Below are 27938 nucleotides of genomic sequence, written 5' to 3'. Positions count from 1 at the left end.
GCCATTCTTTATCATGCAAATGTGAAACAAATTAATCTTTTTAATCCCTATTTTTTTTTTAATAAGAAATTGGTTGCTGGCATCCGAATATTTTCCCCACTTTTTTAGTCAAACTTTTAATCTACATGTTCTTTAATTAGCGTACTTTGTTACTTTCTAGCATAGAATTACAACAAATATGAACAGGCTTTTAAGGATCTTCCACTCAAGGTATTACTCATAGCATAAGTGATCTTAACTAGTAACATGAACTGCTGATTCAAAGCTATCAGAATGCAAGTCACTTGGTTACAAAATGTGTGAAAACGAATAAATAAGGTACTTAGAATATCAGGCCAATATTAATTGTAACTAATTGGGATGTGCAAATATGAACTGCTTATATCTTTTGTGATTCTTGACTGCAACATAAAGGAAAACAGCTACAACTTAATGCTTAAGCCCATATTTCTGGAAAGTTTAGCCAATATTTCAACAGTATTAATCGAAGACACTGTTCTGCAGTCTCACAAAAACCCGAATGACTGTTTTGACTTTTTCCACAAGTCACAATTTCCTTGAAATTGTAGTTAGTGAGAGTGCAGAAAAGAGTCGCGCTGCAATTTCACTGAGAGACCTAAGAACGAGTTTTGATTTCTTCCAGAAAACCATACCTCTTATACGATGAAAAAAAAAAGTGAAAACTCTTTATGGCAGATAAAAGAACAACAACAAAGTTAATTCCGGCATATTTATTCAATTTACATTATTGGCCTAAGAAATGCAATACACACTTTAATGATCAAAACACCAGCGCAATGTGGCTAGTGGTAAAAAAAAATGACTATACATTTTTCACATTATAATGAGAGTTAGAGCAGAAAGCACATTAGCTGTCTTCACTGTACATTATAAATATTTAACAACTTTGCAGAAACAAACTCACGTTTCTACAATAACACATACACACCTAACTAGAGTGCTAAAAAATTAGACCTCGGTTCTAATCATTTCACTTTTGTTCAACTATGTTTTAATTTAATTTAAAAGGAGTGCATTTTGAAACATGAAGAAGGCAGTATAAGTATTTACATATTTTGTGTAAACCAGCCTGTCAGGGCCAGCCTTTAAGCTGGCTCTTTTTCAAGATTTTGATTTTTTAAAAATATAGCATATGAGTATGAAACTACACACTAACTGACCAAAATTTTGAGCACAAACACTACAAAAAATTCTGCATAACTTCTAAGGATAAAAATCATAAATTAAGCAGGCACATTACTAAAATTATGAAATAAAATGCAGTGCAGTATCAAACATTGTAACTTCTTGGATAAAAAGCACAGAAAATTTATTAAATGCCTTTTTGGAAAAGAGATTGATTAAGTATTATATTTCACAGCATATTTTGAATAAAGAAAAAGATTTAAAATATTTCACAATCTTCAATTTTTATATTCACAATAAAAATTAGCATAACAATTCCGAATTGAACTTAAAATTATCATTTTACTGAATTACCTTAATAGCATTTGTAGCGGAACTTGTAGATCTAAATGGGTTCCGTTTATTTTGAAGCTTAAAAACTTTTTTTACCCTCAACAACTAAACTTTTGTTTAATCATTGCACTAAAACATGTTAAACAAAGTAGCAAGGCTTGAGTTAAATAAAGATACATAACAATATCTGACATTTGCAATCACTGAGGATGCTGTAGTAAAGTCTCAAAACTGGTGAAAATCTTCAATCTATTAGATGTATGTTCAGTGATTTAGGGTTAATGTGAACTGAATTGTACAATTCATAGAATTGTCAGTTTAGAATCTTGTACACATTTTGTTACGAGCTTTTTAACTTCCATTTTGAAGAAATAATATTTATTGTAATTACTACATGCAATATTGTTATGAGAATCAGTATGAAAAGCATTAAGCTTATTTGCAATTCAAAAATTGATCAACAGATATAGAAATAAGGAGAGTTTAAATAATTTTACTGAAATTTTAAATTATGTTAATAAGGAAAACTTTGAAAACTAATTTAGACTGTAGAATGCAATTGCAATTAATGTTGAATAATACAATTCCTTAAAAAAAAATTACATTCTTGAATTAATAGACTTTGACATGTTCATGACAATTAATAGATTTGACATATTCAGTTAAAAAAAAAAGTCTTTCACAGAAAAAATGCTTAGACCTTAACTCTTATTGAAGTTAAACCATTATTGACATTAGTTTATTTGAAAAATGACAAATTTGATTGACAAATATAGTTTATTTGAAAAGGTCAAAATTAGGGGAAAAAAATAACCCTTTTTCTAAAAACAAAACCAGATTCCTGTTAAAAAGCAGATTTAAAAGCTTTTTTACAAAATTGAATATCTTCTACAGAGAAATATTGAAAGATTTCCTTAAATACAAACATACAGTTAATACCAATAGCACCAAACTACGATGTTGAACTTGTCTGCTATTGTTTATAATGCTCAAAAACCAATGCAAAAGTCACAGACCATATTGAAACATTTGCAACAGGATTTCTGCTTACTGAATGATGTTGAACCTTGGCTTGAAAATATTATTTATAAACAGTATTTATATATTTACACCTTTTCTATGATCAATAATCAATGAAAGTTTTAAAAAAGAACTATAAATTAGTAATAAAAATTACCAGAGTAAGGAACTTTAATATCTTAACTTTAAAATAATTTTGAAAAAATTAGTTAGCATAACTGATGCCAATCAAAACATTTCTGCAGCCGACGAAATTAAGTTCTCGTTTAATGGTTAAAAAACCGATGCATTTACAGAAAAAAATTCAATTTTTTAGTGAACAAAAGTAAAACCTAAAAAAATAAAATGCAAAAGAAAACTGCAAGATTTTATTTTTTTTTAATAACAATTTATCATACATACAGCAAACGGCTTACACCTTATAAAACAATCGGATAATTAGAAACACATTTTTAATAAAAACAACAAAATAAGATTTATATTTGGTCAAAATCATTGTAACAAAATAAAAACAAAATTACTACACATTAATGTTTAGAGAAATTCTCAAACAATTGATGACATAATAGTCAAAAGTCAGTCAAAGACAACAGCTTTGTCCTTAACACACATGTTTTTATTAACAATTGATTGTAAATATATAGTGGAGTGGATAAAAACCCATATAAAAACAAAATTAAAATAAATTTTTACAATATTTCTTAATGCACTTTTATAAAACATGGCAAACTTATTTTCAGCAGTTAAAAAAGAACTTATCACTTATTTTATTTCCAGTCTTTGACTAACAATATATATATATTTATAACATTTGTCACAAATCCCACGTCCAAAAAATTTTCAAATCAAAGTGATGGACATAGAGGACAAATATATTGTCCCGCATGTTCTAAGGCCATTTATTAAACTTTCCAAAAATTACAGTAGCTTGTGATACAATATTGCCTTATTCTGAATTATTTTCAGCTTCAAGATCATCAGCATCATTCATAAGGTGTGAAAATTTATTAGCAGATGTATAAACCTGAAACAAACATTTATATGAATTTAAAACTATGGTTCTTTAAAAAAAAAAAGGAGGGGGGTACATAATACTAGATTAAAAATTACTCATAGAAGAAAATTTACTAACAGATGCATAAACCTAAAATAATGTTTAGACATGCTGAGTGTCAAAGACTTCCATAGTCTAAGATAAACTTTTTTTGCACGCTTAACTAGCCACAACTTCAGCATAAGTCCATGTGGTTTAGTCAAATGCTATTGCAGCAGTTATTGGTACACATTTCTGACTATACCCATAGCAAAAACTGATGAAGTGCAATAGACATAGAATATTTAATGCTGACGGAGTAAAATATATTTTATATTAAATCTAGGAAGCAATTTTGTAGAATAGCAAGTCGAAAAAAGTGTTAGTACTGTTAAATAGTAGTTTTTAAACTTCCCCTTTTTCCAAAAATTATTTATTTTTTTCTTGGCGATCTCTGCATGAATTTTCAATTTCAGTCTTTTTCAAATTTGAGTAATAAATTTTTGAGGAGGTTGTGACTATTGGGTTGCTAATTCATGCTGTTTTCCAATCATTCTCTCAGCAGTTATTTAAAATATTTTTAGTTTTAAGCATTGTCACACGGTCAACCAAAATGCAATATTTTTCGACACATGAAATTACCACACTTGAATTTCAAATTTGAATAATAATTTTTGTAACATACTCAATTTGCGTTGGTTCCATCCTAAATCCATCTTGTTTCTCAACAAAGTTTATTGAATTCCAATTTTTCAAAATATTTCAACACACGAATTTTTAATTTGAGTTATCACATTTTGATGTGCTTATTTCAGGACTATTCCATCGTTCATTGATGATGAAATTTTGCAACTAACTTCTGAGCAGTTGTTCTTCGTTTTTACAGTTTTTGTCACAATCATGATATTTTTAATATGTTATTAAGATAGATATGGTCAGTTGTCTTATTTTCGGCACGGTAATTCCACATCATTCCTTAAATCTAAAATAGGCTATTACATACCTGCCAAGTTTGAAGAAATAAAATAACGGAGATATTACTAACGACATTTTTTTGGGCTGCAAGTTAAGTTTTGATACATCATGCATAACCATGTAAATCAAAATGGGAAATAATATAAACTTACATTTAGCAAATTAAAAAATATGTATATAAATCTTGATGTAACGAAGATTTTTTAAGCCATTATTTATAATTACTTAATCTATAAACACTCAACATACTGCAGTACTGGCAATAGCACTATCTGTTGAGAAATAAGAGAAGTATTTTTACAATTATCGAATATTCCAATGCCAAAATTCGTTTTTTTCTTCTTTTTTCAATTTCTTCAACAAATACGGAGAAATTTGAGACCATACGGGTAAACATGAGATAGGAAAAAAATACAGGAAACTTCGTTAAAAAGCAGGTATGCTATAATTACTAAAGTCGTATGTGGAATTGCACACACTTGATTATTTAAACTTTCATCCGAGTACAAATATTAAATACAGTGAAACCTCAGTTAAGTGGACATTCTTGGGGGCAATAAAAATTTCCCTTTTTACAGGAAGGGTACTCTAAAGAAAAAATTAAATAATCTACAATAACTATCTACTAGGATATTTATTTAAACTTTAAACAGATACAGTATTTTCAGCATTGTACATAAGCTGCAAATTTTGCAACAGATTTTGAAAATTAAAATCTAGCTCTGATTAAATCTAATACAAAGTTTAAAAATAGTAAAGAAGATTTTAAGATATTAAAATTTAAGAAAGCAATTACAAATTACGTATTAAGTTGGGTAATAAACTACTTCAATTTTATTTCATCCACACACTACATTATCAGACTTACAGGAGGCTTTGGCTGCTCATAAGTTGTCGCATGCAAAGCTCTTTCTCGAGAATTATCACGATAATGGTTCGGTCTAGCACTTCTATGACCACCTTTTGCAGGTTCTGTATAATTTTCTTCATTGTTTTCATGTGAGTCATCACCATCATTTCTCGTGTGATAACTACTGCTGTAATTTTCTGAAACAAAATTAAACATATCACTTGTCAATAAATTTTTTTTATACATTATTTATGTGTGAAAACAATTTTAAACATAAATAAAATATGGTATGCCTTGAATAATATTGAATCTAATAACTGAATTTTCACATTAATTTTACATAATTTCCAAATTAATTCTTTTTTAATTTTAGAGGGGCAGAACAAAAATTTGCTAGGGTTCATATTTTTGACCCTCTACTTGCAGAAGCAGTCATAATTCAGAAAATATACCAATAGTTTAGTCGGAACGACTATCAATATTTTAAATATGGTAAATTTAACTTAGAATAAATTTTTTTTAGAAAAAAAAAATTTAAAATAAAAGTTTCTGTGATTTTTTAAAAACAAAATTTAAATATTATTCAAATCAAATTGTGTCAGTATAATTGCAACTAAAGGGGTACACAAAAAATATTTTATATCATTAAATACATACTAAATGTAAACACATGATTTAAATTTTATGAAAATGGAATAGTGAAGAATGGAAATCTACCATTATTAACTACTGATAAACAAACAAAAACAAAAACTTTTGAAATAAAAAAAAAAAAATTTATTAATAAACATTAGAAATATTTGAATATTTTTTTTATATTAACTAAGTTAACAAACCCATTAATTATATAACAAACATCCACTTTAAGAAAAGGCAATCCGAGTTTACCTAAACACATCTTATGTCAATGCCATATTTGAATAATTTTAAAAATTCAGGAAGATAATTTTTGAAATATTTTCATATTGGAGCTATGTTTTTTGAACTAAGAATTGATAGGAGGGATTTTCATTAACCATACTTTTGTGGAGAAACCTTTTTCTGATACATACACTTATATAAAAGCTGCATTAAATTTTCAATTTGTTTAATATCCGCATTTTAAAAAAAATTGAAAACATAAGATTTTTAAATATAATTTCGTAACTGCATTACTCTTAAGTACAAATAAACAAGACTTGTTTAAATCAACACTTCGCTCATGGACTGCAATATATTCTTTTCAGCAGCAATGCTAGCACAACTCATAATTCAACTTGAAGCTAATCTTCATTTAAGCAAACTAAAGCAGAATCAATATTTAAGTATGGAAAAAGCGCAAAGAAAGAAAAAAAAACGTATTAAGATCTTTTCAGACATCCCCCTCCCCCCAAAATTGAGAAGAGTGTGAGATATTTCCATCTATATCCAGGACTTGTATTTAGAAATTAATACAAACACAGTTGAATATTTTACAAAATTTCAGAATCAATATTTCATTTATAGAACTTTGGAAAAACACAAGACTATTACAGAAGCACTTTGAATTTAAACAAAGTATCAAAAAAAGAACTTACTGGTTGGTTAACCAACATACTTCTAAAATTATAGATTAATTATAGGGTAGGGGTGCACAACCTGCGGCCTTTTCTATTTGTTTGAGTATTACCACCTTTGGAATTAATTTGGTTGTCTTTATCACTTCCAGTACTACTGCTGTTACTGCTACACCGCTGCCTTGTTTTTGGAAGGGTATTATATGTTTGGTTATCCCTTTCCTGCTAAAATATAAAATGATAAATATAAAAGAATGATGGCATGAACATCAAAATGAAAATTCATTTTTTATTTATAAAAACTTAATGCACTAAAATTTATTGCGGTACAATTGCACACATTTAAAGTAAAGAATAATTAACTATTCATAACAAAAGTTATGAATAATTAATTCAGTTTAAAGCTGATATAACAATTTGATTTCAAAGTGAAAAAAAATATTGATTTTTTTAATTAATGAATCCTGTTTCATTTTGAAAAGATTGGACAAGATATTTTAATTATTTATTTCGCAAATTTTTTGCCTTCTCAAATGAAAACTAGAAAAAAATTTAATAAAAATATCCTTATTCCTACTATCATAAAAAAGCAACAAATATTACTTAAAAGTGCTATATAGTATTTATTGTAAAACTGCTTGATATAAAAAATACTTTTCATTATGAGGTAATTGCAGTAATATTTTATTATCTACATTTATGTCATCCAAACACTTATAAGCAGGAAAAGTTACAAACAATATGAGTTCATAGCACTAGACGCAAACAAAATAAATGTATCAGATTATATAAATAAATACTGTATAACATATTTTCAACAGTCCTTGAGTGCCATGGGAACAATAATAAGCAATATTCAGAGAGTAGATTTTTTATTACTAAAAACAATTCATACCTGTCTGGGAATAGGAGGTTTATATGGAGGCGCTGAAACATCATCATGGTGCAAAGAACCAGGTGGACCAGATTCAGAGGAGCGCCTTGATCGATTACTTAATCCTGAACTAGAACTGTATTTTCGCACTCTTCCTTCCTCCACACTGATTAAAGAGAAGAAAAAAAATTAATTAATTTACAAAATCAAATTTTGTGTAAAAACTATTTTATTTTTAGCCTAATAATGAAGCTTTAGTCCCATATTTAATCATAATATAATATGCCGTTCATTAGAATAGACACAAAAGACAGTAAGGTAATCCCTCCAGTAAGAAAAGGTCAAAAAGACTGTTTGATGATAAATTATTTATGATAATAATCATTGATTTTTATTCACTCAAAATATATGTGGCATTTGATATAAACAAAAGCAAAAAAAATTTTTTTTTAAATTAAGATCTAAAATTATAAACAAACCATAAGGGGTTATTCATCAGAATGTGCATTACTAGTATAAATAATTAAAATTAGAAAATTTCTAAAAATTAATATACCTTTCCTTTGTTCCTTCCTTAACGCCACTTTCTTTCTCCTTCGCAAGACGTTCTTCAATTTCCCGTTCTCTAGCAGCAGTATCTACTGGCTTAGCACCACCAAAAATAGAGCTTGAAGCAACAGCTTCAGCTGGTGGGGGAACCGTTTCAATAGGTTTTGTACGGGGCGCTAATTGCAGCTTTGGTCTCTCTTTTTGAGAATTACCTAAAATAATTTATAACACCATTAAAATACTTGTTTTTGGACAAAAATTATTAACAATGAGTAAAATTGAGAGCTATTGGTATACATGTAATATTAATTCAGCAATATAGTTTATATTAAAATAATTTATATTATAATAAATAAAAGATTTAAAAACTGAAAAAAATAGGGGAAATAGTAAAACAGACAAAGAAAATTCCACTCAGTATTATTGAGAAAAAATATCCAGAAGGTAACAAAGATTTGATTACAACAAAGGCAAAAATTATAGATGAGAATTCTCACAATTTGTATAACTTTTCCAGCCTAAAATTAAATATAAAAATAAAAAATATCTGAGAATAAGTTTATACTGGCAACTTTTTTAAAATTGAATAAACATTTCAATGTTAAAAGCAATAGTGAAAAATCCTTTTTACATAGAATACATAATACATACACATCCCTAATAAAAGCCAGTATATTTTAGTAATGGTCAATTTAGATAAGCTTTTTTAAATTTTTTTCAATTAAGGTAGTTATCATTGAAAATTTTCTCCTTAGTAATTAGTTTCCAATGGCAAGCAGTCTGTAAAAAATTGGGGTTTTTTAGAAAAACCTAACACATTAGGGTTATTTTTTTTTGGGGGGGGGGCAGAGTTTTTTTCAAGGTTTTATTGAGTTTTTGCATGGCTAGTTATGTCTTTACAAACTAAAGTTTATTAAATTTTTTTATTATTATTATTTATAGTGTTAAGAGTATGAACATGGAATTGAACTTAGAATATAGTTCCACACTATTTGCAATGAAACGTAATTGTCTTTTCATACTTTTTAACATAACTGCAGGCTATTGATCAAGTACTCGCAAAACAGTATCCTTTAATGTNGGGGGTTTTTTGGGGGGGGGGGGGTCAGAGTCTTTTTCAAGGTTTTATTGAGTTTTTGCATGGTTAAATTAGGTCTTTACAAACTAAAGTTTATTAAAAAAAAAATTTATTATTATTATTTATAGTGTTAAGAGTATGAACATGGAATTGAACTTAGAATATAGTTCCACACTATTTGCAATGAAACGTAATTGTCTTTTCATACTTTTTAACATAACTGCAGGCTATTGATCAAGTACTCGCAAAACAGTATCCTTTAATGTCAATCACAATAACAGAACTTTCACTCTTCTTTTAGGGAAACTTGGTGAAAACCCAGTTTTTTTCATTAAAAAAACCTTAAAGCAGGCAGTTTGGAAAAAGTTGTTTAAAAAAAATTCTAGAATATATAGTTCTGTTACAGATAAATTTTGGGAAAATTAAATATGAACATTACAACAAGATTACAGTAATTGCAAAATAAATATTATTCAGATAATTTCTAATGTATAAATTTTGAGACTTATTCAGCTTTAAAAATTAATAACCAATGTACAGTATATCAACTTTAACCTGCATTTTCTTAATACTTAATACACAATTAAAAAGAATATACTTAAAGAAATTAAACTCACCACCACTGTCATAAGAAGGCCTGTCAGATGGCGGTCTCCGCTCAAAGCTTTCACGGGGTTGATATTCTCGCTCAGCAGAATCACGATATCGATTATCTCTAAAAGAGTCATCTCTTCGACTAGAGTAGCTGTCTCGGTTATATTCTCGCCCACCACCACGTTCATACCTTCCACCTCCGCGATTTGAACCTTGAAAGAAAAAAAACATTAGTTTTATTTCAATTGATGAAAATGCAAACAGAAAACATAGTGCAAGTCAACTAAGCTGGTAAAATCAGAAATTTTTATTTGAGATAACCAACCAAAGCAGGAAATATGTAAAAGTTGAGCCCCAGTTCAAAATTTTACAGAAATTTCCTTGCTATGCTCTTTTTTCTCTTTGAGTGACACGGAAAAAAACAATCTTTAGATGCAGGAAAGCCTGGTGCTGTTGAAAGCTCATTAGGACTAGCACTCAGAGGGTTAACTAACATAATTTGAAGTATACTATAAAGTAAACTTCACTAGGTACATGATTTATAAGTTATGTTAATAAGGCTTGGGTTACACCTGAAAAAGATGAAAGATTAAGAGTCAAAAGCTCTGAACTATGAAGAATGAAGTGCTGTTCCAAGGCAGACTAGAACCCCTAAATGGCTGTTAGACCAATGAGCAGTACTGTAGAACCTTGATTGATTGCTTCGAATGGAACCAGTAATTGTGATTGGTAAACTAGGGAGAATAATCAATCCATGGCAACATAAAATATTAAATAGTGACTTAAAAATTAATTTGCAAAAAGTATACAAAAAATTTTAACTGAAATTTTTGGAAATTTGGAAACTGGAATTTTTGGAAATTTTGTTTTATGAACACACCTTTCTTAACAATGCAAACAATTTATTTATTTTTCTTGCAAGAATGTTCCAAGTGAAAAACAAAAAGATCCTCATTGTTTCAAAGGATTCAAGGCCCTCTACAATTTTTAGCACTGTTAGTGGTTCTATTTTGTCATATTCAGAAATATCTTAGTAGTTCTTCAGCTTCTTCAATTCACAACACCATATGTTTCAGCATTCTCATCAACTAGTGCATAAGCATCAAACATGCTTTTTAAGAATTTTCTGCCTAACTGTTTTCATCATTTACAGCAATTAATTATTAAAAGAATAAATAATATTTGTAACAATACAATTAAAACAAGATGATACATATACAAAAACAAAATATGTGGGAACAATAGGTGAAGGTTCGAAGCACAATAAAAGTTTAAAACATGTTATGGTATTTGTGGCATCCCTCAAATAAGAATTTTACAATTAAAAATCTGAAATAATTCTTATTTTTATTAAATTAAATTAATAAAAGGGAGAGGGAAATTTTGAGATGAAGCTTTTTAAAAAGAGTGCGAGAAGGACATTAGCTTGCCTGCATCGAAGACTAGGGCACTTCACTGAAATTAACAAGGGAAATAAGATTTCCTTATACTATCAAAATTGGCAATGTTTAGTTAGCCCCCGTGATCTGAAAATATTCGAGAGATGTTTTGGTTTGGTTTCAGAGGGTAGAAAATGAAGTCTAAAATTTAGAAACTCCTGCAAAATGCAGCAAAATTGTATATGAGAGTGCAAAAATCCATACCAAGGAACACAGTTCAGTATATGCACATGCAGACCTGCAAGCATGTCATCCAACATGTAAAATTATTAGGGCTTTTATACGCTAAGGACCGATGGTACATTGAAATAGATTGTGGTTCAATGAATTGTGAAAATGTTGAATAGAACAATGTGAAAACCACACTTTATGAAGAAATTCATGGAAAAAATCGACATGATAAAGAAAAAATCTCATATAGGAATAGGGAAAATGGCAGCTTTTAAAAATTCTTAATAGTTTACCGCTATACAAAAAGAAATGTTGAACAAAACATATACCTAAAAAGACAGCAAAATTAAGAAACTTACCTCGATCAGAGGAAAACCCATAACCACGCTCATTTCCTCTTCTCTCAAACCGATCGTCTTTATTGCCAAATTCTCTGTCATTTCTATTGCCATAATCATTTCTACTTTCAAATCGATCACCATTTCTTTCATTTCTGTCAAAACGATCCCTGCTGAAACCAGAATCTCGATCAAAGTTATTTCTAGATCTGAAAGAATCTCTGTCTCGATCACCAAATCCTCCTCTTCCAGATTGAAAACTATCCCTGTCTAAAAAGTTAAAAAATAAAATAAATATCACTTTTTTTTTAGCATTTATCACATGGTTGCCACAGCAAAAAAGGAACAAAAATAGTTGCTTTTAGTAGCCTCAAGAAGGAAAATAGTTGCCTAAAACTACGAAAATAGTTGCCTGAACAGACTCAAAAATTTATCAAAAATAGTAGCCAAATAACTAAAATTATAGCTTATTTGTCGTATATTATGATTAGGACTGGGTGATGTCAGAAATTTTAAATCTTGATATATCGCTATATAGCGAATTTAGCAATGTTCAAAAATTACCTATGGCAAATCTTTAAATCAATCAAAAATAAATTAAAAGAAATTAATCTATTACAAAAGAAAATACTAATTCTAAACATAGTCCACTATGACATCAATATCATTGCTTAATATTGTCAATTAAAATAATAAAGAAGTCAAAGTAAACCCAAGTTTTATTTCATTATTCTTAAATTAAAAATGATTTGATTTATTGGTTTAAAAATAACACTATAACAAAATATTATACATACATGCATTAAAAATTAAAAGAAGAAAAAAAAACCAAAGTAGTAAACAAACCAAAGAAATGTTCACTTCAGAAAAAAAATATTTTTTTAAAATTATTTGTTGAAAAAAAAATCATGCTTTTGAAACATCATTAGACTCTCTTTTATTTAAAATAATAAAAAGTAGTATTGACTAATGGTCAAATCCTGTACTTAATAAATGTAAAAATATTTTTTCTTTATTATTTTCTTTTTTGAAAATAAAATCGACTAAAGATTTATTTGTTTAAAAATGATACTGACTATTTAAAAAAATTATAAAACAAACAAGTATTGAAAGAATTTTAATAAAAATTCCAAAAAAAATACTTTAAGAACTAATGTTAAATTATTAAAAAGCATCAAAACATTACTAAATTCTGTATTTAATTTTTAAAAAAATTATTTGTTTTAACTGTACTACGCACATGGTAGGCGACAATAAGTACATGTTAGTGAGGGGACTGAAAAGTAAAGTTCATTTTTGCGAAAGAACTTCGCTAGAAGTAAAAAAGCCTCCTAATAGTCGCCTATTCCAGAAAATAGTTTCTTTTTTAGCCTTTTTAGGCAAAAAAAAAGTAGCCATAATCGGCTAAGGCCGAAAATAGTAGCAAATAGTCGCATTTTAGTAGTCTGTGGCAACCCTGTTATCATAAAGACTGGAGCAGTCCAGATTCAACATCAAAAAAACTACTTTATAAGTATAAGATAGAAAATTTGTAAGAACTATGAAGATTTGGCATGTGGATAAACCCAATCAGAAACCTGAGCAATGTAAGAAGTCAAACAAAATATAATAAAAATTTTATTTTCCGCCACAATTTTATAAAATAAAAATGCACCAGCACCTTTTCTTAAAAAATCTTTTTTTTTAAATGATTATTTCTGAAAAATAACTTTATAACAAAATATAAATAATGAAAAAATATACTTATTTGACATTTAAAAAAATAAATAAAATCACTTGTTAAATAATTTTTTTTAAATCTTCTTCGTACAATTCATAAATTTAATGATGGTCCAAATATAATACTACTGAATATACACTAAAGTTCTCGATTTAAAAAGAAAATATCCAAAACACTAAAAGGAGATGCTTGTGCTTTTAGCATAATCAGTTATATGTAATATATAAATAATGAAAGCAAATTAATTTATTCAACATTATAATTTTTTACAGCATTATTATAAAATTGAGCAAAGATAACCCTTGTTTACTTTCTTCAGATAAACTACATCCCACCTTCTAATCTTAAAAGAATTTATTGCACGAGTGTACAAAATTTTGAAATGGTAAGATAATTTTGGTAACTTTTAAAAAGCTTCAAATAACTACATATACAGTGAAACCTCTCGAGAGAGACCACTCTCCATTCCACAGTAAAATGGTTGTTGATGGAGGTTGGTCATTCTTAGAGGTTACTACACACATTGAATTCAAAATTGTTATCGAAGATGCATAACTTTTGGCAAAAGATTTAATTTTAATCAATGTCATTTCCTTGGTGCGAAAATGCCGCTTCTGTAGGCGTCTTGAAAATGCAGATCGATGAATAAAATTTAGCACCATTAAAAATGACTCAACTGATATAATTATGTGTAAAACAAATTTACCAAGTATGAATGATAAAGCTATTTTAAATAATTATGCTTTTGTTTAAAATTTTGTCTCATAATACATTATAAAAATTAATTAGTTTTAAAAGAGGAGAAAGTTATACCACTACGACAAGTTAGTGACAACTTTGCATTGCGAAAGGGAGCAGACAATTCATGATTTACGAGCCTCTTAACTGTCCTCGTGACCGGGGAGAAAGTTATACCACTACGACAAGTTAGTGACATCCCTTGCATTGCGAAAGGGAGCGGACAATTCATGATTTGCGAGCTTCTTAACTGTCCTCATAACCGCTACGACCTCCACACATGAAACCGGTTCCCTCCCCCATCTTATGTGTTGTATACTTTCGCCGTGCACCCGCTAAGTCATTGCATGGAAAACAAACGAGATAAAATGTCTTCACAAGATAAAATTGTATGTGGTGTGCATATGAATTAGTTAAAAAAAACATAAGTACACATTTTATAAGACAACACTCTAATCAAGATATTCATTGGAACCAAACCCAAGCTAGAAAGGGTAAAAAATGTTCCACATTTAAAAATTAATAAAATAGGAACTTGAAAATTAATAATGTATAAAAAAGAAACTGAGTTAATACTTGATTCGGAAAAAAAAGCTTTGAAAAAATTACCATTTCTATCATCCCTAGAAAATGCCTGATCTTTTCTATCTGACCTCCAATCACCTAATGTTCTATCAGGGCCAGCATCTCTTCTGTCTCCTCCTCGATCACCATCTAAAAATTAAAAGAAAGAAAGAATTTTATTTTACAAATAAAACAACAAATTAACAATTTTCCTATGCAGAAATTTAAGTAAAATTTCATATTTTTGCAAGTATGTGTAAAAATTTCTCTAGGATATAAAACTTTCTCTTTGATTAATGATGTAAAAAATCAACTTTCCATCAGAAAAATCAACATGTGAAAACACATAATTAATGCTAAGTCTGTAAATAAATTTACACAGCAAAAATAACCAAATTTAAACCAGCGCTGTTTACATTGAGCCCTACTTAGTACATGCATTAGAAAGATTTAAATTTGACCAAGTTTAAAGCTTACGTTTGCCTAGCAAATAACTGTTACAAAGTATCCCAAATATTTAACCACTCCATTTAACTATCTAGTTAATGTTAAGTTTTCAATAAACAATTCAAAACTAGCCTTTTTATTCCCTAAATATGCTAAGCAAATACAATAATAAAACTAAATACTTAATGTCTTTATATTACATAACAACTTCACTCAACATGCAATTAAACACTTAACATATCTTTAAGAGTGATTTCTCCCCTTGCTTGTCTGTAATGTAAAAAGCCATACTTCAGTATTATTTATTTAATATAATTTAACACCATACATTTTTGGTGCATAATATCAGTATTAAGTTTTTTGAAACATACATTTTCTGTTTTTTAACCATTACTAACACAAATTTTGATCCTGATATTTCGGATGTTTGTTTTCAGAATATTTACTGTACAAATACTAAGACAAATCTTAAAATGAACAGTTTGAATAATCGAAAGATTTGAATTTTTTTTTTTATCTGATATCTTTTCGTTTAACCAGAGCCGGATTATACCTTTCGTAGGCCCTAGGCCAGGGATGGCGAACCAATGGCACGCGTGCCATAAATAGCACGCTACACAATATTCTGGGCATGCCACCGATCACAAATTTCACTATAAAGCATATTAACAATTAAATTAAAATTTACAAAAAACAAGTAAAAAAAACAATTAACAAAAATTAACAATTAATGCCAAAAAAAACAATTAATAACCACAAAAAACGAGCTAACAATAAATAACGAGCAGAAAAAAATAATAGTCCTGCTTAAATTAACATCTTATAACCTAAGTTATTTGTCATCTAATCTGCAACAACAGAAGTCACACTGATGTTACTTTAATTGAATTACGCGTATAACTGAGACACTGCAAAATCGTTTTTTTTTCATAGTAAATAAAGTGTTTTGAGTTAATAGTATTTAGTATTATTATTTTCCCAATAATCACAAAGTAAAAATCATTTGACAGCCCGTCCATGACCTCATTAAACAATTTTTTGAAAAATGGCACGTTGGTGCATACAGGTTCGCCACCCCTGCCCTAGGCACAGCCGTTTATGGGCCCTCCCCTCCTTCCCCCACTCCTCCCCTCTTTTCAAAATATATGCTACAATTTTCTTCGTATGGAAACGTATTACGCAATTTTAGATGTAATTATTTCAGAAATGACTAAAAGGCATAAAGCTTACAGTGATTTGTACGATAATTTCGGTTTTCTTGTTCACAAAAATTTGTCAGAATCTGAGATTAAACTAAAAGCGCAAAATGTGATGAAATTTTACTCATCCGATTTAGAGGAAAACTTTGTAGATGAATTTTCACTATTTTCAAATTTGTATAAACATAAATCTCCACAAGAAATGTTGAAGGCCCAAATTAAAGATAAACTTGTGAATACTTTTCCTAACGTTCACATTGCATTAAGAATATATTTGTCGATTCTTGGATCAAATGCAGAAGGAGAAAGATCTTTTTCCAGATTAAAATTGATAAAAATTATTTGCTTTCAACAATGAATCAAGATCGTTTGGCATCGCTCGCACTTATGTCCATTCAATCCGACATTTTGCGTAGTTTGGAATTCGACAGCATAATACAAGATTTCGTTGAATCCAAAAATCGCAAAAAGTAATATATCAGATCCTAAGATTCCGCAAAATAATTTATTACCGCAAAATATTATATTTTTATTTGTATCTTCATAATTTTGTGCAAAATATACTTGTTGTTTTTAAAGCTAAACTATTTTTGTCAAAAAAAAAAATTTCTCCCAAGTTTTTCGTAGGCCCTAGGCACGTGCCTAGTGTGCCTATAGGTTAATCCGGCCCTGCGTTTAACCCAAACACTATGACGTACATTCACTGTTTTTTCGAATCAAAATTATTGAAATTCCACTTTAAAATGTTTGTGTAGAAGCTAGAATGTATTTTCATGAGCTAGAACGTAAATTTTAAATAAATATTGGTAGGAAGTAACATTAAATACTTGAAACTGATTAGTTTTTTAGCACAACAATATTAAAATTTCCTAAATATTGATCTCTAGCTGTTATGAGTATCTCAGTGATCCATTAATAGAATTCTACAGGAAAAATTGTACATTTTATTTATTTATTTATTTTTGAAACATTATTTGCCCTTATTATAATTAAGTAGAGCAAATTCAACTTTTCATTTTGCTTTTTTAGAAGTAGACAATGTATACCAAAAAATGTCTTGCTTATTTCATTAGTCTACTAAGAGGTTAGCAATTTACTTAACATAAAGTAGGATTATATATAATTAAATACAATGAAAACATTGCAAATGAATTCTGAATATTTTCTGCGAAAAACTGCTTTTTTTAATATAAAAAATACTTAATAATCAAAAATATTTACAAAAAAAACCTTACAAACATTACAAAAATGAATAAAATCATTAACAACATTTATACAAATATATACAGTGCTTTTTTCCTCAGAAGTTTTTCAGTAATAGAACTAAACACAGCAAGAGTTAAAAGATGCATACTTCTGGATTATAGGGAAAAAAAACAGAATTATGAGCTGAAAATACCGAGCTAGAAATAATTTGTTAAAAGTAAAAAATACATAAATATTAAAATATTTAACTTAAAACATACCATGATCACCAGCTAAGCTAACTTTAATAGCCCGGTTTTTCATTGTCTAAAAAAATAATAATTTTATTAGTAAAAATTTCAGGAAAGAAATTAGTTAATATTTAGATTACAAAAATTATTATTGTCACCTCATTATTTAAAGCTAAGGCTTGAATTAAATCCTGACGACTTGAAAATTCAGCATATCCAAAACCACGTATTCGACCTCTTTCTCCCGTGTCACGAGGAAGGCGAACGTTTTGAACCTAAATTTAGATATGAACACAAAAAGGAATTTTTTTTAATTACATGATACAAATAAAATGAGTAAACATTTTTATGAATTTTCACACAACTGAATAAAATTAGATAGACACCATGAAAATAATAAAACATAAATAATAAATTTAAGATACAAATAAAAGTTTTTAAAAAAAGATCTATGCTAACATTAAACAACTGGGACCTGTAATCGAAACAATTCCGATACTCCAGCATCGGCTATAGCTTTGGTAATTTTGCTATATATTTATGCATACTTCTTAGTTTCAAATTTTGCTTTGAAATTTTTATACTAAAAATGAATCTTAGATTATAGTATACCATAATTATTAGATATCAGAATGAAAATAAATGCAAGTCAAATTAAGAACAATACTAAATAAAATATATCTGACACAAATTATCTACATTTGCAGAACTATCCCAAAAATCTTTCATTCTTTTATTTTGAGCCTGAAACCACTAATACAATATTTATTATTGATTAATACAATATTTATGATTACAATTTTATCACATTAAGACTTCCTTTTTCTGAAAAAATGTAACTAATACAGTATTTACATAAAGAAATATATTTCAAATATATTTTCTGTTAATACTGTATTAGCTTCTCTTAATTATAGTATAGCTAGCTATCTTTTCTGATAAAAATTTTTAAATAAAATATATTAATGATTTTTAAATATGATCAAATTTATTTATTGTTTATATTTACACTTAATATTAATGTATTTTTATTTAAGATATTAATTCACAAGTAAAATACTATTAATTATATACATATTGGCTAAGAGAATATTTTCCAACATTCTTCTGGATAAGAATATTCTTGAAGCAAGAATATTCTGCGAAATATCATGAACTGGCAATTTTTCCATTTCTAGAGCTAAGACACAAATTCAGAGCAGAACAATGAAACAGTAGCATGATTTCAAAGGCAGAAGATGGATCCAGCATCCTTTTTCTCAAAATGCTGCACAGGTGCATGTTACTCTCCTTCTACCAATAAAAAACATACCACGGAGTGATGTTCATTTCTGGGCACGTTTATGTATGCACAGCTATATATTATCTTTAAATGTTCTCTTAGGAAGACCGAAATCTTCTCTAATTTATTAATAATCCTGACCGATGGCACTATCACTATTGTATTACTGACATGATCATGCTTTTCTACAGTAATTTAACAACATTTTTGTATATATACATACCTGCAGCTGACGAAAAAACGTAACAATATCATCTTCTTGAACATCGTAAGGCAAATTCCCAAGGAATGCTGTAAATGGTGGTGAGGTAGGAACTTTACTAAGATCAAAATCAGGACCACGTGCAGCTTTTGGTGCAGTAGGCAAGACTAATTTCTCCTCTTTTTTATAATCTAAGGTGAAACGATCTGTAAAATGCATAAAAGAAAATTGCTAGGATAAATTTTTTTTCTAACTAAATAGTATTCAGATTCTTCCAAAATAAAAAACTTTATACAATTTTGACAGGTACACTAGTTTTAGAGTTTTGAAACACTTTATTAATTGTTCTACATATTGAAAAGAAAAATTAACTTTGTGGTCTAAGTTCTAAAAAGATCAGCTGGGAAAAATTCCTTAAGAAAAAAATTATTTTTCTTCATTAGAATGAATTATACAATATTAGAATAAAGACTTTTTTGTCCAATCCTGTTTTCCACGGCTTTTCTGGATACTACCAGTCTTTAGTCTTTTTCATTAGATTAATATTATTGATCGAACAGAACTGATAAAGATGTGTTGTGAATTGGGAAAAGTAGAATGATTTTTTGAAGAGATGCCGACAACGAGAGATAAGATTTAAAATATTTATTCTCTTTCATATGACTTTCTTTCCTTAAATTTTAGCAGTGCAGCTTGAAATTTTTATGCTAAAATTATATCTATGTAATTATGTAATACTTTTTCTTTCACCAAGAATAAAAGCAATAAATAGTCTTAATCTCTCTTTAAACGATATCTATAATTTTAATTGAAAGTATAATCAATCATTTGTTTAATATTTAAAAAATGAGTAGTGTTGACAACTTAACTATATATAAAACATAATTAAATAAAATATTTGTTACCATACATACCATCAAGATCTTCATTTTCCATAACATCTCCCCAATTGATATTACTTTTAGGTTGAACAAGAGCAAACCCTGCAGGGGGTTCTTCTCCAGCTGATAAGAACACATTGAGATCAACAGTTTTCCCTTTTGACTTTTTCTTAGATTTTGCTAAAGAAAGTGATAAAGGCTTTAAATGCTTTCCATATTTAATTTATTTATTTACAATACAATAGTTTAAGAATTTTTTTTTTTCAAAGCTTCCTCCAAGGAAAATAAGAAAGCCAAGTCTGAGGCACAAAAATTAGAGATAAATATTTTTATAACTTCTCATGGCTCAGACGAAATTCATGCAATATAAAAAGCAATTGATTCCCAACATTTTGTCCCAGCAAATTCCTTTGTAATCCATAATAACAGGTAAAAACAGAATAAAAGTTTGTAACAAATTTGTTTTCCATTTTGAACAATAGTTCACCACATGAAATAAAAAAATATTCTTTTGTAAAAATATTTATAAAATTGAAATTTTAAAGAAAAAACCAACTATTATTTAAACAGAATACTTGTCGCTGTCTAATTTAACATAGAAATTTGAAGATAGAACATAATCAGTCTGTAGCTAAAGTTCTACATTTATAGTTTTGTAGTAGATTTAAGCGGAAAATCCTTTCTCAAATAATTCAAATAGTAATAAAAAAATTTCATAGTTTTTTTAACAAAAAAATTTGTATTTTAAGTTTTCTTCATGATAGTGAGATTCTATCTATTATTAAAATAGTGATTGCCAAAAATCACTTGAAGCTGTTTCAGATGTTCAAAAATTTTATAGTTTCATCAAGTTTAAATTTTCAATAACAAAAAAATAAAAACTGCAAAGTAAATTCAGTAGATATTTCTTCCAAAAGATGAACTCTTCTTTAATGTGGTTTCAAAGTTATCTTGCAGACTAAAACTGGAGATAAACCCCTTGTAATGACAAATTACATTTATGTAATTTACAAAAAATAAATAAATAGACAATATATATATGGGTCATTCTCACAAAAACAGTCATTTTCATGTCCCCAGTATATTTTATGTTTGTTTTACAGCTTACGAAAAAAAAAAATTCAGGGAGTGTCCTTCAGAATGCAAGCTAACAAAAGAATAAAAATAAAATTATCAATTTTTATTTTTTATTAATTTTAGGTAATAAAAATATACCAAAATGTCATTCCCTCACTTGTCCCCACTGCTGATTTAAAAAAAGAAAAAAATTGTTTCTGATATAAAAATTTTTTTTTTACAAATTTGTGTTTTTTATTTGAGAATATTGAAATATAGAATTCAGAAAATAAATTTTAAATTTAATTTCTGATAAAAATATTAACACAGCACTATTTTAAACTTTGTCCCCAGTGTTTCGCGTCATTCCCTCACAACAATGTTCTTATCACCTGCAATCTTCTTAGAATAAAAATATTTTAATAAAAACTTCAGAAGTTAACAACTGGCATCATAGAACAAAATTGCAGTATGTTTCCATCTTCAACTTAAAGAAGCTTTGCTGTGGAATAAATTTGAATGAATCAAACCAGGTAAAATTTTTTACATTTGTCATTCCCTCATGTCATTTTTTAGAGTAAAATAAAATACAACTTCATCGAGAAAGTGGATAATTATATGTTGCTTTCTTGTATGAATATAATTGTATGTGATTGACTTCAGAAATTAATTAGGCCTAACTGTTATTTTTAAATTTTATTGAATTCGTCATTCCCTCACTAGTGTATAAAGTGAGGGAATGACGCTGAAGTGAGGGAATGATTCAAGATGAGTATATTATTAAATTTTTTTTTGTTCAATCGTGCCAGCCAATTTTATTTCCCAAACCTGTAAAAACTATTAAATATATAAGACTAAATTATAATAAATATTAGATATACTTAGTATGTTATCATTTTCAAACTTTAGGTAGATGTAACTTAGATAAAAACATGTATTAAAATAAAATATCATTCCCTCACTATTAGTGTCATTCCCTCACTTTTTAAATAGTGAAAATAATTAATTTACTTATTAATTAATTTGAAAAATAAATTAAAAAATTAATAAATTAATTTATTAAATTAATTAATTTATTTATTAAATTAATTAATTAATTATTAATTATTATAAATTAATTAATTATAAATTAATTATTTAAAAAATTAATTAATTTAAATATTAAGTATAATTTATAGGATATATACTTTCTTTATAATGCCATTACATATTTCTATTAATATAAAAAGTTTCAGAGCTTTTTATTCACTTTACTTTTTTGGGATTTTATGAACTGACAAATGACAGTTTTCGTGAGACTGACACACACATATATATATATCAGAGCTCATTCTAGGCAGGGTAAACAGGGCGCAGCACCCTGTTGCCCTTTTAGTCAACAGAATCCACCCTGTTGCCCTTTTAGTCAAAAGAATCCACCCTGTTGCCCCTGATGTAATAGACTCCAAACCCTTTCTTTCCTCAATCCTTCTTTATTTTTTCTCCAAACTGTACAATGGATTTCTTAAATTTTCAACTATTTTTATTTAGTTTGTCATTGCTGTCAATACATAGATTTATATGGGGGGAAAATAGCCATCACATCCCCTTGTTGCACTTGTCTTAGAAAGTTTGCAGTTGCTTCCACTATCATTAAATCATAATTATTATTAATCAATTTAATTATCAAATCATAACTACAGACACTTAAAAACATACATTAATAATTTTATTAATATATGCAAGCATTTTAAATAAATTACTAAGTTAATTAGCTCAATAACTCGATATATATGTTAATTTATTAATAAAAATGAGTAAATATGATTGCTTTGCTACTGTTAGTAAAATATAAAAAATTTCTTTCACCAAGTGACAATGTTTTTTCATAGAACGTGAAAAGCCCATAGAAAGAAATTATTGCCCTTTTAGAATAATAATGCCCTATTTTTAAACGTTTGCACCCTGCCCTTTTTTTAAACGTTTGCACTATATAAAAGCAAACAAATGAAAAACATGAGCGAGAAAATGTAAACAAATCCTTTTTATTTCATAAACAGTATTGGTGCAGCAAATATATGAATGGCAATTTATTACTTACAAAGGTCTGTCCAGACATTTTGTGAAAGATCCTGTTTTTGTAAAATTGTGAAAAAATAACTCGTAATTTGTGAATATAAAATAAACGTTAAGTCACATTCTTTCAATCAGGGTCCTGCTTTTATGAATGTGTGCAAATAGGGTCCGGTTGTTGCAAAAAACTTTTTCAANATGTGTGCAAATGGGGTCCGGTTATTGCAGAAAACTTTTTCAAGTTTTTAAATTGTAAATAGATAACAAGATTATGCTCAGCACTGTAAAATTATAATTTAAAAAAATTAAATTTTCAAAAATAATATTTTGAAAATTATTGCGAATATTGAGTTGCGAATTGAGTATTGAATTGAATTGCGAATATTGAGAAGCAATATTCGCAATTATTGCTTCTCAATTAGAGAAGCAACGTGCAAATATTTGGTATTGAGCCTAAACTGCTGAGCACAGAATATTCATTTCAGATATATTAGGATTCAGATATTCAGAATCATAATTAAATATATTATATAATATATTTTAATGTTATAAACCAGGGCATGAAATTTCAGTTTGAGAAATTACAAGAACATAAAAATATAGTTATTCATTAGAATTCATGGGTGGCAATGGGAAAAAAAATTCAAAGACTAAACTTGCATTTTAACTAATTAACACAGTCTAGCATTATTTAGCAGAATTTTAAGAAATTTAAAACCCACTTTACATGAGAATGGCCCACATATTATATATCAATAATTTTTATTATTTCCTTCTATTAAAAAAAAAAATAAGAACTAGTATTTTTCCTTATTTAACTAGTTTATTTTTTTAAAGCAAGCATGACAAAAATAACATTTGGATATTTTAAATTACCACTAGAGGCCAAGGTTTTGTCCACTCTTCTTCCCTTAGACATTTCACTTCCTTTGCCAGGTGCCAATGACCTTAATATTTCAGTTACTAATCTTAACTCATTGGTCAATAGAACCCTTGGCTTTTACTTTTTGGAACTTAATGCATTTTATATCTTATTTCATTCAGTGCTTTAGCACTGGTAAAGCTAATCATAGTTACTAAGACGATCATCTCTCTGAACCATACTACCTGTGGTTCAGACACTATGTTTTCTCTTATTATTCTCCATTTTTGGTGTAAACTATAGATCTACCTTCGTAAAGGTTCAACCTGAATAAGGTTCTTCAATAGCAAAGAGAACTGCTATTTCTTTGGCGTGTCTTTCAGTCCCTATTCTTACCACTGAATTGCAGCAATAAATTAACATTGAAATACATTAGATAAGACAATTTTTTTTTTACAAATTGAAATTATTTATCAGTTTTGTTTAAGATGTGCCCTTTGTGTAGGTAATTACTGGTAAAAAGTAAAATAGTAAAGTATTCGACAAATATCAGTTTTTGTTGTTTATAAATAAACCATTAAAAAAGCATTGAATTTAAGTGCTGATTTAACCATTTTTTATACAAAAAAAAATAGTATTTAAATACCCATACAAAATTTTACAAACTGCATAAACAGTTCAATATATATAAAATAAGGCATATTATTCGCTTCCTTTTCGATGTGTTATGAAAGCATAATTTGGTTATTCTTCTATCCAACTTTGAATAACTGACTTTATTAACTCCCATTTCATTTAATCCCTGTGGCAGAATTTTTTCGTGCTTTCTGCGACATACCTACCTCTCTAATACTTTCTTTCTGCAAGATACTTTTAAAAATAAGAAATATTTCGATATTCTTGCATTTTGTAGGGGGGAAAGACACTAATTATTATTTTTTTTCTTGTAAATCATCATAACATTAAAAAAAAATTGTGAAATCCGTAGCAGTAATTACCGAAAAAAAGATAAGACGGCAAAATCACGCAAATCATACTCTTCAAAAAGGGGTTACTTTTACTAAATGCATGTTTTCATTTAAGATTCATTAAGATGTAGCAATAAATACAGTATTCAAAATATTTAATTTTAAAAGCTATGTGTAAATCAATAGTAATAATTGCATTAAAAAATAGAACGAAAATTTTGCAGAAAAGAAAACTAAAACTTTTTTCTTCATTGCTCTTTATTTTTCGCTATTCTCAAATGATACCAGTAAAATCACAAGCACTTTTGTTCTCACTCTGATGGGCAAGAAAAGCATCTTATTTTTCATAATACAGAAGAAAAACAAAGTTTTTTTTTACTTTTGAAAGGAAAAATCTTTCTGCAAGAACTTAGTAACATTCAGCGACAATGTCGCCACGATTCTGCCACAGGAATGTGTGGCTTTGTTTGTACTTCTCTCTTAATGAGAATTTAAATAATGTTGCTATGTTTATAGAAAAGCAAACATGACTTAAATGTTTATGTTCGGTAATATCCTCTCTGCGACTTTTTGAAATTTTGCCTAGATTGCGATTATTACTAGAATCAATGTTGCTTTTTGTCAATTAAAAAAAAATTTAAATTACAAATTTATTAAAATATTTTTGAATAGAATAAAAAATAACTTAATAATTAACAATTATTATGAAAATATGATAAATATTACGAAATGACAGTTAAAAAAGGAAATAATAACTGATTCTAACAGCAAGAGATGAAAAGCATAAATGGCGAAAATAAATCCTTTTACTAACTTTCCAACTTTCGCAAACATATCAAATAACCAATCAGGTTTAAGAATTTTGGTGGTGTGATTGGACATTAAAAATGATATCCCTGAAATATCTTCACCAAACTTATTTTGGCGAGATTTTTAAAAAAATCGTCATAGGGTGGGCTATTTCAGGATCCACTCATCTATTCTTATAATAGAAAATTCTCATCATTTTAAAAGAGCATAGACAATGTAAAATACATAAAATTCTTAATTTCCCACAGTCTAGAACAGATCTACTATAGCTAAATATGAGTTAACATCATCTAATATTTTCCACATAAAGGCTATGAACAAAACACTTGTAGATAAGCGATCATTATATATAGTTGAAGAAAATTAACAAATTCTTCATCATTGATGATCAAATTAATAAAAGTTTCATTATAACCTTAAACAAGCTTGCACTGACTTAATAATAAACAAGTCATTCAATTAATATAATTAAGATTCATTCAATTAATATTAATAAGAGAGGACAATTCTAAAAGACATATGTTTATTTTGAATGTCAAGTATTTGAAATATCAATATACAATATATGGAATTTATACAAATATTAAGTATGCGTACATATTTATAATAAAATAGCACTTGCAAACATATATCAAGCTATTATCTATGTAAAATTAAAATTGAACATAAATAACTTTCAAAAACTTGACTTTAAATACCAAACTTAAGTACATTAAATTTCAGGCGATAAGCCTATCCAGCAAAATTAAATATCCAATACTAAATTCAAATTTTTATTTAATTTTCAAACAAATATAATTACAGAAAAGACTACGTAACAGCCACTAAAATTATTTTTGAATTTAACAGCTGTTTTTTTCAAACTACAAATTACGCTAAGGGTAGAAAAAAAAATTTTTACTCAAGCTAACTATACAATATTTAAAGGCAATAAAAAATGGCCAAAACTGAGCTAACTTTGTTAAGAAAAGTTGTTCATGTATTTCAAGAAATAAAATTGATGGAAGGATTAAGAAAAAGTCCTTAATATTTCATGCGCATTAAGCTTATCAACAAACACAGGTTTTATGAAAAAAATGAGTATTTTCTTTCTAAACAGTTAAGTAAAAATGGACAGCTAATTATTACTCAGAATGGTTTAAGATATAAAAGAAAAACAAATAGAATATATGTCTAATGTGTAGATTACATGCACATCAAACCACATGCGTATTGCTCAGGGGCACACTAATGAATCCAATGAAAATGAAAAAAAAGTAAACGATGAAAACATGAAAGGCAACGATCGTTAAAGAAACTTTTTCACCGTAGAACGAGATAAAACATGACATTGAAGAACAAAACTATGAGGAAAATATTTTTACCATTGGCCGCCATAGTATTCACTCGTTAAGAAAAGTTAAATCTTCACGTTGCCACGACAAAAAGTCCCGAGCGAATGTGAAGAAAAACTTTCCGCCTGTTGCCATTTTATAAACAGTTCTTACGAAATATATTTATAAATTCATTCAGCTTAGAAACCTACAGAGAACGTTCTCTCTCTTTTATTTTCGCTTGTCAATGAATCTCGCCAATCATATCTCATTTAATGTGATAGTATCACATAATACGAAAATCATGAACTGTTAAAAGCAGTCCTTTAGGAGAACAACGAGTTCCTCTAAAGAGCCATTCTCGCAAAAGTGAATTCAGTAATGCAAATAAGAATCTAATTGGCGAGTTTTCCAAGAATAAACATATTTCACCAATCAGATGACAATGACTTGATGACATGCAGTGAGAACGA

The 27938-nt window shown here is 27.9% G+C and overlaps 1 protein-coding gene across 2 annotated transcripts; it reads right to left on the bottom strand.

Annotated features, from left to right (window-relative positions):
- Positions 1-716: 716 nt before the first annotated feature.
- On the bottom strand, positions 717-27667 carry LOC107439814 (eukaryotic translation initiation factor 4B). Of its 2 annotated transcripts, none has more exons than XM_016052526.3 (13): positions 27517-27667; positions 20438-20584; positions 19545-19729; positions 18198-18314; positions 18070-18115; positions 15003-15107; positions 11957-12205; positions 10011-10199; positions 8323-8527; positions 7788-7932; positions 6982-7117; positions 5376-5554; positions 717-3523 (listed from the first exon to the last, which is right to left on the bottom strand). In XM_016052526.3, exons 1-13 carry the CDS (start codon positions 27527-27529, stop codon positions 3446-3448), a joined length of 1794 nt encoding a protein of 597 aa, XP_015908012.1. In that variant the 5' UTR covers positions 27530-27667; the 3' UTR covers positions 717-3445. The 2 variants fall into 2 exon arrangements, with proteins under 2 accessions (XP_015908012.1, XP_015908013.1); XM_016052527.3 differs by having other exon boundaries at positions 6982-7114.
- Positions 27668-27938: the final 271 nt, after the last annotated feature.

This window comes from Parasteatoda tepidariorum, chromosome 7 (assembly GCF_043381705.1).
Source record: "Parasteatoda tepidariorum isolate YZ-2023 chromosome 7, CAS_Ptep_4.0, whole genome shotgun sequence".
Lineage (NCBI taxonomy): Eukaryota > Metazoa > Arthropoda > Arachnida > Araneae > Theridiidae > Parasteatoda > Parasteatoda tepidariorum.
This window is presented reverse-complemented; position numbering and strand designations above follow the sequence as displayed.

What these genes read in the sequence shown, in the direction of transcription:
- LOC107439814 (XM_016052526.3), bottom strand. An exon ending in GGAAAATGAAGATCTTGATG is followed by an intron (nt 19,730 to 20,437) that starts GTATGTATGGTA and finishes TGCATTTTACAG; the next exon opens with ATCGTTTCACCTTAGATTAT. An exon ending in TTCTAGGGATGATAGAAATG is followed by an intron (nt 12,206 to 15,002) that starts GTAATTTTTTCA and finishes TTAACTTTTTAG; the next exon opens with ACAGGGATAGTTTTCAATCT.